The sequence below is a fragment of the Felis catus genome, chromosome C1 (assembly GCF_018350175.1).
Source record: "Felis catus isolate Fca126 chromosome C1, F.catus_Fca126_mat1.0, whole genome shotgun sequence".
NCBI classification, from domain to species: domain Eukaryota; kingdom Metazoa; phylum Chordata; class Mammalia; order Carnivora; family Felidae; genus Felis; species Felis catus.
The window spans coordinates 94,579,055-94,592,767 of NC_058375.1; the positions used below are offsets into that span (position 1 = coordinate 94,579,055).

At 41.9% G+C, this 13,713-nt stretch overlaps 1 protein-coding gene and 1 long non-coding RNA gene across 2 annotated transcripts; one reads left to right on the forward strand and one right to left on the reverse strand.

The window, feature by feature from the left end:
• Window positions 1-1,867: 1,867 nt before the first annotated feature.
• On the reverse strand, window positions 1,868-5,951 carry LOC123379002 (small nuclear ribonucleoprotein G-like). Its single transcript, XM_045033271.1, has one exon. It carries the CDS (start codon window positions 3,223-3,225, stop codon window positions 2,995-2,997), a length of 231 nt encoding a protein of 76 aa, XP_044889206.1. The 5' UTR covers window positions 3,226-5,951; the 3' UTR covers window positions 1,868-2,994.
• Window positions 5,952-6,255: 304 nt separating this feature from the next.
• LOC111561962 lies at window positions 6,256-7,760 on the forward strand. The gene is made up of 3 exons (XR_002745028.2): window positions 6,256-6,317; window positions 6,599-6,655; window positions 7,392-7,760. It is a non-coding gene; the product is annotated as an uncharacterized LOC111561962 (long non-coding RNA).
• Window positions 7,761-13,713: the final 5,953 nt, after the last annotated feature.

The following is a 13,713-nucleotide window of genomic DNA, read 5'->3' on the forward strand; positions in this document are numbered from 1 at the left end:
AAAAATTGAATGCAATATTAAATAGTGGAATATTTTGAGAGATAACATTTATGACTTTAGGGATTACCTGTTATGGAGTTTCCTACTACAAGCTAAATCACAACCTAACAAACTACCAGTAAATATCACTAACTGTTGGAAATTTGGTCACTGTAGTTAAGGCAAAATGGTTCTCAGAACAGTCTATGACACCTTTACAATCAAACCTAAATGAGTTTTGTCACATGAGAGGTAAATGGGGTAATACAGTGTTTACGTGTGATCATACTCTAGATAATTTTAATAGCCTTGCACCTCTGAGGTCTGGTCACCTCAGGTCCTTTCACACCTACATAGAATAAGACACAACTCAGTTGCCAATACTATAATGCTATCTTAATATCAAAATCTAAAGTCAACCTATATAACAAAGGAAGTAATCATACCTCCATGTCCATTAGAACAATTAGATGCAATATATTTTTACTATTCCTTGGTTAATAAAGCTTCAATTATACAAGGAAGATCACAAGCATGATGGGAAACATTAGGAATTGATTTTAATGCAGATCTAGTGACACAGATCGATCCAGGTATGCAGCAGTATTTCTCTTCATTGATCCAACCATCAGAGGCACAATGGGGTAGAACACACATAGTCAGCAGAGCACCCCATCTCTGAGAATATAACCAGAACTGATGGATCAATACCAATTTATATAGCTAAAGAAGTTACCTTTGGCAAATGTGATGTATCACACAATAGTGCAATGTATTATTGAGAGGGGATATTGGAATACTACACATTGTATGAGAACTTTCCATTGGGAGCCATAATGGACACATGGCATTACTGACCCAACACCAAAAATTCTCAGACCAACTATGTTTGAACCTATATTACTTAACCCTGTGAGAATTGCATACAAATTACGTGGCATAGAGTTGAAGTAACCTTCCAAAAGAAACAATTCAAACTGTTCTATATACAACCTGCATGTGAAATTTATGCAACAGAGCTGGGAAGAGCCACCACGAACTGCCTGACTTGCCACCCATCAAGAGAATTAGATTAGAATATCTCTAACAATGCAGGTAGGACTAGACATCATCTTTAACTTAATTATCTCTGGAATTCAAGAAGGAGAAATCCAGACTATCGAGCAGGAACTATTTTGTGTTTAAAAAACACGTGAACCCCCTACTTACTGCAGTAGGAAATTTAGGTTCCAAAATCTCCTCCGTGTTCAGAGACCTACATTCTATTATTTTGCCTATGCATGATTACCATGCCTAGCACCTGGAGCTTAACTATAACATTGGCCATAAGCTCCAAACCTTCCAACAGAATTTACTCAATCTTAGAAATTTCTACCTAAGAGAACAATTAAAAAATTACTATAGAATCAGCAACCTACTGGAGAGAGTATGGAATAATATCATAAACATTATTATAACAGGTAAAATGTGTTCTTTGGGCTGGATGGGGTCTCTCTTACAGTTAGACACCTCCAGACCATCGGGTTGTGACAATACAATACAATGTAAACTTTCATTGTTGAGACTATTAGAGGGTCGAAGTTTATTAGCATTTGACACATACACATATGAAAGTACATGGTAACACAGCTCTTTTGGCAACCCATGTACCCTTCTGGATTGATGGCTATTTACTACCCAAAGAGATGATATTTCAATGGTCTAATGGCATGTATTATACCTAGTGTGAATTAGAAATCAATGCTAATCTGGGGCACCTGGGTGGCTCAGTTAAGTGTCCTACTTCAGCTAGGGTCATGATCTCACAGTTCGTGGGTTTGAGCCCCTAGTCAGCTCTGTGCTGACAGCTTAGAGCCTGGAGCCTGCTTCAGATTCTATGTATCCCTCTCTCTCTCTCTGCCTCCCCCATTCGCACTCTGTCTCTCTCTCAAAAATAAATAGAACATTTAAAAAATTTTTTAAAAAAAGAAATCAGTGCTGATCTGTATCCTTTTCCAAGAACATCCAAGGAAAATGTATTCCTAGACATGGGACATTTTAACTGGACACCTGGTGTTAAGAACTCAGAGGTCATATTCTGTAATCACTCTATGATGAATGATACTGTCATCACCGTGGACAATGAGTACATTAAAATACTGTATGCTATTAATGTGACATTGAATAATGTTACCATGATGGGTATTTTTTATCTCAGAATATTCATATAAAGATTTTCCAACATCCTAGCATACTAAAGTAACAGAAATACCTTGGGTGAAACTGACAAAATTGACCAGCTTTTAGATGGAAGCTTAGAAGATCCCATAAAACCTAGCAGCCCATAAAACAAGCTAACCCACTCTGAACACCCTGTACAGGCCATTCATGCGCCCTCAAAACTCATCAACACCAACATAGCTGCATTAAACAGAGATACACAAAATTTACATATAATTTGTTTTGTTTTGTTTTGTTTTGTTTTGTTTTTCTCTAGAGTTCTATTTCTGTTCTTGTCTTCAAAAAAATTTTCCCCGTTTATGTTCAAAATAAACAACTGTATCGTTACTTCCTGTGTTTTATTTCAATTGCACTATACTTGGAATGTAGATGTATTTGGAAAAGTCAGAGTACATCAAAACTATTACAAGAGTTTTGAAAATTACAGTTAATGTTTCAGAAGAAATCTGCTCAGGTTTGCAGGTTCTTTATCTTTCCATTAAAAGATGAAAAAAAGCCATCCTAGTCACGCCTCACATTTAATCAGATTCTTCCGTATTAATGCGTTAAAGCTTTGGAACAAATCAGTCTCAACCAGGAACAGCTCGTGTTAGAAAAAAACTAGAATAAGAGCTACCATTCAATTTTTCATGTTCAGAATGCCTGAGAAAGCATTTTTGGACTATTAAGAAAGTTTATTTAGCATAAAAGTTCAATATGAAAATGCACGACCTGATTTTTATATTGTAGTAAAACAGATGCTATGGAGGGGACATGTGAAAGCGGTTGGTTTCTTCCGGTGAACACACCCATTGTTTATACTCGTTCCAAGGCTTCTAACAGGATGATACGATTTCCTGGCATTACCACCATTCCAATATCGTTCTCTTGCCCACTAGTTGCCATCTCCACACATTCATCCATCACAAGATTCATAAAGGGATCGAAGCCCCGCAATATTCCTTGGCCACGTCTGCCACCATTTAATTTCAATGGTAATTTCTTGTCCGTAAATTTTTTCAACTCAGGAGGGTGAGCTTTGCTCATGGTGTCTACTTGGCAAGCTCAAAGATCCAAAATTTACATATTAAATATTCCTTCCTGGAATTGCTAACAAAACCTTTTCAACATGTGATTTGTTCTGGCTATATTTGTTCTGGTCTGGGTATAACCCTTAAAATTACTTACAGGTGGGCAGGAATTATTTCTCTACCCATATTCGGAAATCCATTAAGGAAATCTTTCTCATTGCTTTTAGCTATTATCTTTGCTCCATATCTTATTGAACATGCTATTATAATGTTATGCACCCTGAGGCTTAAGAAGGGAAAATTACAAAAAGACTGATTAACCACACCTTTGCCATTCTTTTCTGTGAGCCTATAATGAAGATCTCATATGTATTTGTGGACTTCTACCTACCTGTACTTGACAATATGATTTTCATTTGGTTGTTTTGTTGATTTCTTAGCTTACCTTAATGGACTTACTTACTAAGATAATTTCACTTACCTTAATACTAAATTCAGACTTAGTTTGGCTCTTCTTACTTGACTTAATTCTTATTAAATGTGACTTTGGGTTTTAGTTTTGACTGCGATTTGACTTTATAACCTGATTTGACTGATATCTGATTTAATCCTTAATTTTGCTTTACTGTAAACAATCGAACTTGTTTTATTTAGTGTGATGTTCATTTTATGATGTCAGTTGACATTTCATAGGATCTGAGATTGATTTGATTTTGTTTGATTTTCATTGGAACCATGGTTGGATGACTTAGATTTGCCTTCATCCAAGTTAGCAGAATAAAAGCACAGTGCTGATCTGGTTAAAGATGTAGTTGATTCCTGAATGATCCTTAAGATTAGTCATGAGGAATCTCTGGGTGCGATGTAGAGAACAAGATGGAGTCACTCCTGTCAAGCAATGACTCGTGTCAAGCAGTGACATAAGCAGCCAAGGTATTGCAGCTAAGACCAGATATCACTAAAACCAGCACAGGCTGATGGCATCCAGAACCGATAACCAGCAAAGCCAAGAGAGCCTGGAAGAACCCAGAGCTGATCATCACTAGAATCAGAAGAGACCTGCAAAGTCCCAAGACTGATTAAACCCCTTTTAAAAAGGAAGGACCTTCTGCAGCAAACTGTCAGACTCTGACGCTGACTCTTCCATGTCTGGCTGCATCAGAAAGACAAGTGCCGCCAAAGGCCCTGCCCTATTGATCTCTGAACATAACACAGATCCTCCAACAGCCTGAAAATAATAAGCCGTAAGTACCGAGAACTGACCCGGACCCTACCTTGGCCTCATCTCAACTGCGAGCTCACAGACGGACTTCACACTTGATTTGTTAACTCTTACCCCTTATTGTATCTCGTTTGTTGTGTGCCTTTGTATTATGCTTTGCTTTGTGTGGCATGTATGAAGCCATGTTACATGCATAGTATAATCTCATGGAGTCTGGAACCCTGCACCTGCTTTCAGTTATACTAACCTTGCTCTACGATTGAATAAAGCGGACCCTGTCAAAAAGACACAACTCATGTGTGCGCCTTTGTAGCGTGCTCGCCACAGGCCTGGAGAGCTTGAACACAAAAGAGAATGAAGCTTGTAATCAAGGAGAAAACTTACCCTCAAACCCATGGCGGGGGCGAGAAAGCAGGGAGCTCAGCTGGCTCTGTGGGTACAGGCACCTGTTTGCTCACCAGCCTCAGAGTTGGGGGGTCTTCTTCCTGCTTCAGACGGCCAAGTAATGTTAACCTCAAAAATAAAACTGCCAGCTGTCTTGCTAACAGAAACGGGTTTGAGAGTAGCACAGAATTGCAATTCCCAACTAGCAGGTTACGGCAAAACCACAGGCAAGCCCAACGAACAAAGGAGAGGAGGGCTCTTTTATAGAGGAAAAGTGGGACGTGGGGAGGACGTTCTAAACAAGAAATTCATTGGGGGTAAACTGGGAGTTGGAAGTGTAGTGACTTTTCATTGGCTGAGTTGTGATAGTCTCTCATTGGGTGAGCTGTTGCCAGGCAAAAGGGAGAGACTATCCTTTCCGCTGGGATAGTGAAATAGTATCCAAGCTCCGGGTCCATTTCTTTCTCTTGGGGAGGCAGTTGACAGCGCGGTAAGGTGTGAGAGCTCCCCGTGCTGGCCTCCCGACTCCACGCCAAACAAGATTTCCTTTTACTAACTTTCACAGCGGCCAGGAGATAGATATAAGAGCTCTCTGAACCTTCCGCTCATTTTTGCTCCAAAAATAAACTTATTTTAAAATAACAATAGTAATAATGATGAGACATCAATTATCCATGAAGAATTTGGAGCTTCCGGTTTCTTCCTCTGGAGTAGATTTGGTCTAGGCGGAGCATATTCTAATCCCTTGCATTAGAGAACTTCACAGTGGGAAGTGAAGGTTTGGGGAGGTGAGGCGAGGCAGAGGACCCACGACAATATCCACAGGGCTCCTTCTCCCCTCCTGCTGTAGGGGCAGGCTCAGTTAGAAGCTGGGGCTTTGTAGTTGAGTGTCACCTCCTCCCGCCAGGCGCTCTGCCAGGCTCTTGCCCCTAGTCACTCCCTTTCTGACGTCATGTGCTCTCTGTACTTGGAACACAGGGTGTGGTGGGCATGCGTTTGTTCTTTGTTCTATGCAACTCTAAAGAGCTGAGTTGACTTCAGAGTAGAAAAGCTGAGCTCAGCAACACACACTCAGAGGCTCCTTGCCTCTTTGGCTTCTCAGATTATGCTCCCCCAGTGCCGGGGATACAAATATGTCTTGCCCAAACTTTTCTTGCTTTTTTTTTTCTTCTAAGTTAAGCAAAGAGATTATGTTCCTCATTCATGGAGGTTATTCAAAGCCCTGGCTGGAAACAGTACATGTGAGTCTGTGCTGGGTATCTGAAAGCATTCTCAGTCTTTGCTTTTTATTTTATTTTTCATTACTTTTTTTAACATTTATTTATTTTTGAGAGACAGAGTGAGACAGAACACGAGAGGAGGAGGGGCAGAGAGAGAAGGAGACAGAGAATCTGATGCAGGCTCCAGGCTCCGAGCAAGCGTTCATCACAGAGCCCAATGGGGGGCTCAAACCCATCATGACCTGAACTGAAGCTGGACTCCTAACCGACTGAGCCACCCAGGTGTCCCCCCCCCCCCTGTTTTTTAATGTTTGTTTATTTTTGAGAGAGAGAGAGAAAGAGAGTGATGCTGGGTTTGAACTCGTGAACCATGATATCATGACCTGAGCCAAAGTTTGGTGCTTAGCCACTTAACTAACTGAGCTACCCAGCGCTCTGGGCTTTGCTTTTTGAAGAGAGAATTGCACTCTTCTTGTTCGTCCTGTAAACCCAGAAAGTATCGTGAGATCACCTTAGGGTACTCCTGGGAAAAGTAGACATGGTCAGCTTTCAATTATCCACAGGTTCAGCAAGTATTAGACTGTCAGATTAGCTCCCAAGGAAGCTGGATAACTGGAAAGGTGAGTGGTCTTTTGGTCACGGGCAAGTTTTTTATTTGGGCTCTGCTGCTTTCTAGCAGTGTGCTTTGGGCAAGTTACCTGAACAGACTAGTCTTAGCCTTTCTCTAGCAAAGGAGGAGATGCCGTGCCTATTCCACACTGCCACTAGGTGAGAACATGTGGAGTGTGCTGTCTGGACCACAGGAGGAGCTCAGTAAATGGTAGCTGTTGTAACTCTGCTTCTAGGCTCCACCTCCTACACCACATCCTAGCCAAACTACTATTTTTTAGGAATTCATTTTCGATATTATAAGGTCATAGATGTTCTGAATTTTTAAGGTCCGGAGAGAATGTGCGGATTACCTAGTCTATTTTCTTTCACAGAGAAGTGATCCCTTAGGGGGTTGGGTGGACTTTCCCTGGGTAATTATAGAATGACGAGAATCCAGAATTTTTGTTTCTGAGTCCAGGCCTCTTTCCCCCACACCACACCACTTACCAAAACCCAGTGGCTTTTCTCCTTGCCCAGGGACCAGAAGGAGCTCCCCCTGGGTACGCCAGAACTGCCGGTAGGATTACCATTTTGTTATACTTGGCTGGGAGAGAGTGTAGTGTGTCACAGTTCACAAGCCCGTTGACAGCCCAAGCCCCACATTGTGCCTCCTACAAGTTCACAGCCTCAAATGAGGTAATGAAGCCTCCGGGTGTTTTGTGGCTGTCAGCTGAGAAAAGCATTTCCCCATTATTCTTTCTGCAGGAAGCCACAACTCTCAGCCTCCCAAATGGGGAAGAGGAGCTGTGGGGTGTAGGACTGGCTTCCTATTTCCACTGAGCCACGGCAATGAAACTCGGAGCCTGGGGAGTCTTTCTCCAAGTGAGTGAGGGCTGAATGACGGGAGGAACCACAGCCCCTGGTCCCACAACTGAACAGAAACCCCACCACTGGCAAGGCAACCAGGAGCCAGTGGTTTTCTCTCCTTGGGGTTGGGCAGAGAAGCCTAAGAAGCCACCAAAGGCCAGAGAGGAGGAGCCCCACCTCTGTGTTCTCTGAGCAGTTCTGCTTTTATCTCTCTTAGTTATCGCTGTTCCATTTTAAGCTTCATTTGAATAAAGAGTTTTGCTGCTATGTACGTATACTCACACACACATACACACTCACACACATGCTAGACCTTTTTTTTTTTTTTTTTTTTTAACTAGACCTTTTCCTTTTAGCTTCCCTTACTTTCCCTGCTGGACAGGTATACAAAAATGAGGGGCTCACATTTGGATCAATTCATGCCCTGTAAGGCCAAGGACAATTGGTGTGCCCTGAGAAGAGAATAAGGAGAGAGTATTTAGAGAGAGCCACAGCTTCTGGGATAACCAGCCTTCTAAGGATGTTTACCTGCACTGTATTTTTTAAGCCTCTATATCTCTGTAACTGACTTGTCTACAAGTTGAATCTCAAAGCAACACTTGCCAAGGACATCCCCAGGCTTACTGAGGATGCCTGTCCTTGGGGGGCACTGGATACCCCAAGTTAGCATGGCCGCACCCTGACATATGTGTTCTTTGAGCCTCAGGAGTGAATTGGCCTGCAAAAGGACCCTTTTGTCACTCAGATTTATATCTCTTTTGAGGAGAAATGAAGGGGATGCTACAGAATGACCTATAAGTTCCTAATTCTTGTCCTAGGGTGGTGCAGTCCTTTGCTGATAAATGGGAGGGGATATAGACACACAGTCAAGACTGGATGGGTCGGGGGGTGGTCAGGAAAGGAGATCATAGCCACTTCTGTCATCACGGAGTAACTGTGTTTGCAGAGACCTGTCACTCTGCTCTCTGAGCTCAGGCAGGAGGGCAAGAAAGCCCATTTTGTCGGCACTGGTGTCATGAAATTTTTGGTGGTTTCTTACTTATCCACACCCATTTGAGCTTAAAGACGACAGAACCCTAATAAGAGAGAGTCATAATTTCCATGTGGAAATCATGAGCCTTCAGCACAAGGAGATCACTTCTTCTGCATCCTCCTGGGACTGACCGTCTCCCTAACCACTGAGTGAGCTAACGATTGTGATATCTGCTTAGTTCCTATCTAGCTGACAGAACTTGATCAGGAAGCCCCCTCTCACCAGACACCAAGTCGGTGCCTTGATCCTAGATCCTAGCTTCCTCAGTCTCCAGAGCTGTAAGAAATAAGTTTATGTTTATAAACCACCCAGTCTATGGTATTTTTGTTATAGCAGCCGGAATGGACTAAGACAGTATGTTTTTTTTTTAATTATAGCTACAATAACCAACCATGATATTGCCTTGCTTAGTGCAATAAGACATAGATTGGCAAGCATACATCCATGGCAGTGCCCCACTGATACTATTGTCCCAAGTTCCATACTGCCAAACAGTTACATAATGTCTGTGATACAGCTACTTAGTTTAAACCCTGAGAATGATATGGGCACTAGACAATAAATGCTCACTTGCTGAAACCCAGATTTGTAATCTATTTCTCAACATGGATGGTTTTTTGGAACCCCAGAAATATCCAAAACATACAAAGCCAAATGTTAGAATTTTAAGTGCCCTATATTTATTTCTAAGATATAATAGCGATCAAATTGCACAACAAATTTTCTTTTTACAAATGATACTCTATTGTGCTCTCCTCAAAACTCTAACCTCAGAGTCCACAAGCAAAATCCACTGTGCTACTCGTTAACTTCAATCGCCCACTGGAAGCTTACAGTCTTGCAATTTTCAAGCATCTACCCCTCCCAAACTCGAATATTCTTGTGTATTTCAGTAACTTGATGAAAAACAAGTTGGGACTTTTTATTTCCGCTCATATTTCAATAGTGACTTTTTTCTAATAATAAGAACAAATTCACTCCCCTAGAAAGTTTTAAAAAAAGCAAAAAGCCTCAATGAGGACCAACGATTTCTCCCAGGTACCACCGTGACCTATGTAGCTTGACCAATAGACCACTCACTGAGAAGACCAAACTGTGAGTCTAAGTTTCTGCTTATCTCTTTCCTGATTTCATTTTTCAAAGTGTTTGAGCATTCTCCTGGACCAATCAACAACACAGTCTGCCCTGACATTGTCTTATTCTCAGGGTTTTTCCTTGTCTCTCCAAATGGATTGTAAACATCTCCTGGTCAGAAATAGTATTAGTTCTCAATAAAATCTTACAGGTTTGGGTCTAAGTGGGCATACAATTCTCCTCTCTTACCTGATTCCCAGACGATAGCCACGTCTAACTGTCAGGCACTTAGACCAGATCTTCTCAGTGGGATCCGGAGAGGGGTACATTAAAGGAAGAGTTTTCTACATTAAAATGAGTGTCCATTTCTGCTGCAAACAACTCTTGAGACATTCTTTCTGATGATCCTAAAATGCCCTCTCTCATAACCACTTCTCCCTCCACAGATGTTCATTCTCCTGACGTCTCTTTCTCGTACTTGCTCCTCCCTTCCCAAATCTTCAGTTACCCTAACTTTCAGGCCTCACAGTACCTAAAGCTATTCGAATATTTATAGAACACCTCTGGCCTTCCAGACGTAATCATCCAACATCCACTAGAGAAACACAGAACCTACCTATGGAGCTTTGTGTCCATGGCTAAGACAGACAATTATAAAAACAATGAGTGATAAGGGGATACGTGTGGGTAATGGGAGCGTGTAGCAGGAGTACCTAGTCGTGTTTTGAGGGCTTCCTGGAGGAACCGAGATATGGAGAATGTGTAGGAATTAGGTGAAGAGGTGAGAGGATATTCTAGAAAGAGAGAGGAAGGGAGAGAGGGAGAGAGAGAGAGATAAAGACTTGTTTCAAGCAACTCAAAGGAATTCAGCATCAAGTGTGGCAGGGCCATGGTGTTGGGGTTCGGGGAGGAGAGGCCAGCTGAGAGTTCTAAGAGTTAATAGGGGCCGGGGCCGCTTAAAACCTAAAGGGGGCCTGGCTGGCCCAGTCAGTGGAGCATGCCATTCTTGATCTCAGGGTCCTGAGTTTGAGCCCCACCCACACTGGGTGTGGAGCTTACTTACCCAAAACAAAACCGAATCAAAAACCTAAGGGGAAACCATTGACGAGTTGCAAGCTGGGGAATGACACCATTAAATTATCATCTTTAGAAGGCTTTCCTTGCTAGGGTGAGCAAGAAAACACCCCCAGCTGATCTCGAAGGAGGTTGGGATGCAGTAAAACAGGTGAGAAATGAGGACTAGTGTATGGTTCTGGAGTAGGAGAGAAGTTGCCTGATTTGAGAAATATTTAGGCAAAGGGACAATTTATAGGACACGGGGGTTGATAATATGCTGCGAGGTGGGACAGAGGGTAGCCTAGGAGGACGCCTGACTTGAACAACATGGAGGTTAGTGGGCCTTTCCCTGAGCTGGTGAATACAGGAGAGGAGCAGGTTCAGCAGGAGGATGCCCAGGTTACTAAGCTGAATGTTGCATCCCAGATTTAACGCACTTGCGTGGAGCTCAACGAGAACTCGGGTTCCATGTATAGCTTTGTGAATCTCTGGCACAAAGAGATAGTCACGGAAGCCACAGAAAACGTGCGAGTCAAGCAAGAAGTCTTTCCTCAGCTCTTTCACCTCAGGGTCCTGTCATCGTGACAGCAGCTCCGAGTGAGGGGCTCTGCCTCCACAGACTGATGTCAGACGGGGACAGGAGAATTTACGACAGCATTTCCTAAGGGGCAGTTATGCTGAAAATCTGTTCCCTGAGAAAAACCACACAGCCACATGCACACATACATGTTATTTCGTGATCAAATAAGTTTGGAAAAACCTGCTCATCTAGAGACTATTAAGGGTTGACAAGTTCTGCAGTAAAGATGCATTTCCTCTCTAATGCAGCATTCTTCACAAGCCAGCCCTGGTCACAGATGATTCCGTGAATCACATTCACAGAATCTGAATGGGTCAGGGTGAAGGAAGAGAGAGAAAGCTAGCCTTTCCCAGATGCGTGTTTTTAAGTCAAGCCCTGGGGAGAGTGTCCACACCTTCATTTATCAAAGTAAAAAATTGTATCTCAGTGGTAGGTTCCACATTTCACAGCTGGCTTGGGATACATTGGGCTTATCACTTAGCCCCTCAAGGTTTCAGTCTCAGACAATCCCAGTAGACACAGCAGAGGGAAAACTGGAAGTATAATTTTCAAAATCTAAACTGGTCGTAGGGTTTCTAAAAAAGCATTCTCTGTGACTTTGAATTTGAGTCCCAACTGTGCTATTTCTTTAACCAGCGAGGCCGTCTTTCAGAATGGAAGGAGAGATAAAGAGTTTTCTAGACAAAAATTAAGAGTTCATGACCACTAAACCAGCTCTGCAAGAAATTTTAAGGGGGACTCTGAATGGAGTTAAAAAAAAAAGAAAAAAAGACCAAAGCAACAAAGACTAGAAAGGACCAGAGAACATCACCAGAAACACCAACTCTACAGGTAACACAATGGCACTAAATTCATATCTTTCAATAATTACTCTGAATGTAAATGGACTAAATGCTCCAACCAAAATACATAGAGTATCAAAATGGATTAAAAAAAAAAAAAAGATCAACCTATATGCTGTCTGCAAGAGGCTTATTTTAGACCTAAAGACACCTGCAGATTGCAAGTGAGGGGATGGAGAACCATCTGTCATGCTAATGGACATCAAAAGAAAGCCAGAGTATGGGGCACCTGGATGGTTCAGTCCGTTAAGTGTCCAACTTCGGTTCAGGTCATGATCTAATGGTTCGTGACTTTGAGCCCTAAGTCAGGCCCTCTGCTATCACTGCAGAGCCAGCTTCTGATCCTCTGTCTCCCTCTCTCTCTGTCCCTCTTATCTCCCCTCCCAACAATAAATACAAATTAAAAAAAAAAAAAGAAAGAGGGGTACCTGTGTGGCTCAGTCAATTGAACGTCCATCTTTGGCTCAGGTCATGATCCCTCAGTCTGTGAGTTCGAGCCCCACGTCAGGCTCTGCATTGACAGCTCAGAGCCTGGAGCCTGCTTCGGATTCTGTGTCTCCCTCTCTCTCTGCCCCTCCCCCGCTCATGCTCTCTCTCTCTCTCTCTCTCTCTCTCTCTGTCAAAAATAAATAAACATTAAAAAAAAATTTTTTTAATAAAAAAATAAAAAAAAAAAAGAAAGAAAGAAAGCCAGCGTAGCCATACGTATACCAAAGAAACTAGATTTTAAAACAAAGACTGGAACAAAACATGAAGAAGGGCATTATATCATAATTAAGGAGTCTATACATCAAGAAGATCTAACAATTATAAATATTTGTGCTCCCAACCTGAAACACCTAGATATCTAAATCAATTAATAATAAACATAAAGAAACTCATTTATAATACAATGATAGTAGGGGACTTTAATTCCCCACTTACATCAATGGATAGATCATCTAAGCAGAAAATCAACAAGGAAACAGTGGCTTCGAATGACACACTGGACCAGACTGACTTAACAAATATATTCAGAACATCTCATCCTAAAGCAGCAGAATACATGTTTTTCTTGGGGGCACATGGCACATTCTCCAGAATAGATCACATATTGGGTCACAAATCAGCCCTCAACAAGTGCATAAAGATCAAGATATACCATGCATATTTTCAGATCACAATGCTATGAAACTTGAAGTCAACCACAAGAAAGAATTTGGAAAGACCACAAATACATGGAGGTTAAAGAACATCCAATTCTTGTGTTTCTTAGTTGTATAATCTTGAACCGAATATCTAAACTTTTTGAACCTCTGTTTTCTCATCTGTTAGTGGGGCTATAACAGTAAATATCTAGAAGGATTATTATTAGATATTACCATGAATAAACTGAAGGGGAGAGGCTGAGGTTGTACCACAGAGTTGGAAGAGATAAAGCTGGAATTGAAACCCAGAGCTTTGGGTCCTAAATCTGGGGCTCCCTTTACTAACCAAATCATTTCTACTAGTGTCCTTTGGATTGTGTCTTGGGGTTTACCCTTGACGATAACCTTATACAAGGAAAATCCAACTTCTGAGACACAGAAGTCTAGAAACGACAGCCCAGTTCAACAGGAGATGAGAGATCTTCTGGAAGGCAGCTGGAGAGAGGGT

Coding starts and splice junctions, on each gene's coding strand:
- LOC123379002 (XM_045033271.1), bottom strand. CDS start 3,225: ATGAGCAAAGCTCACCCTCCTGAGTTGAAAAAATTTACGGACAAGAAA.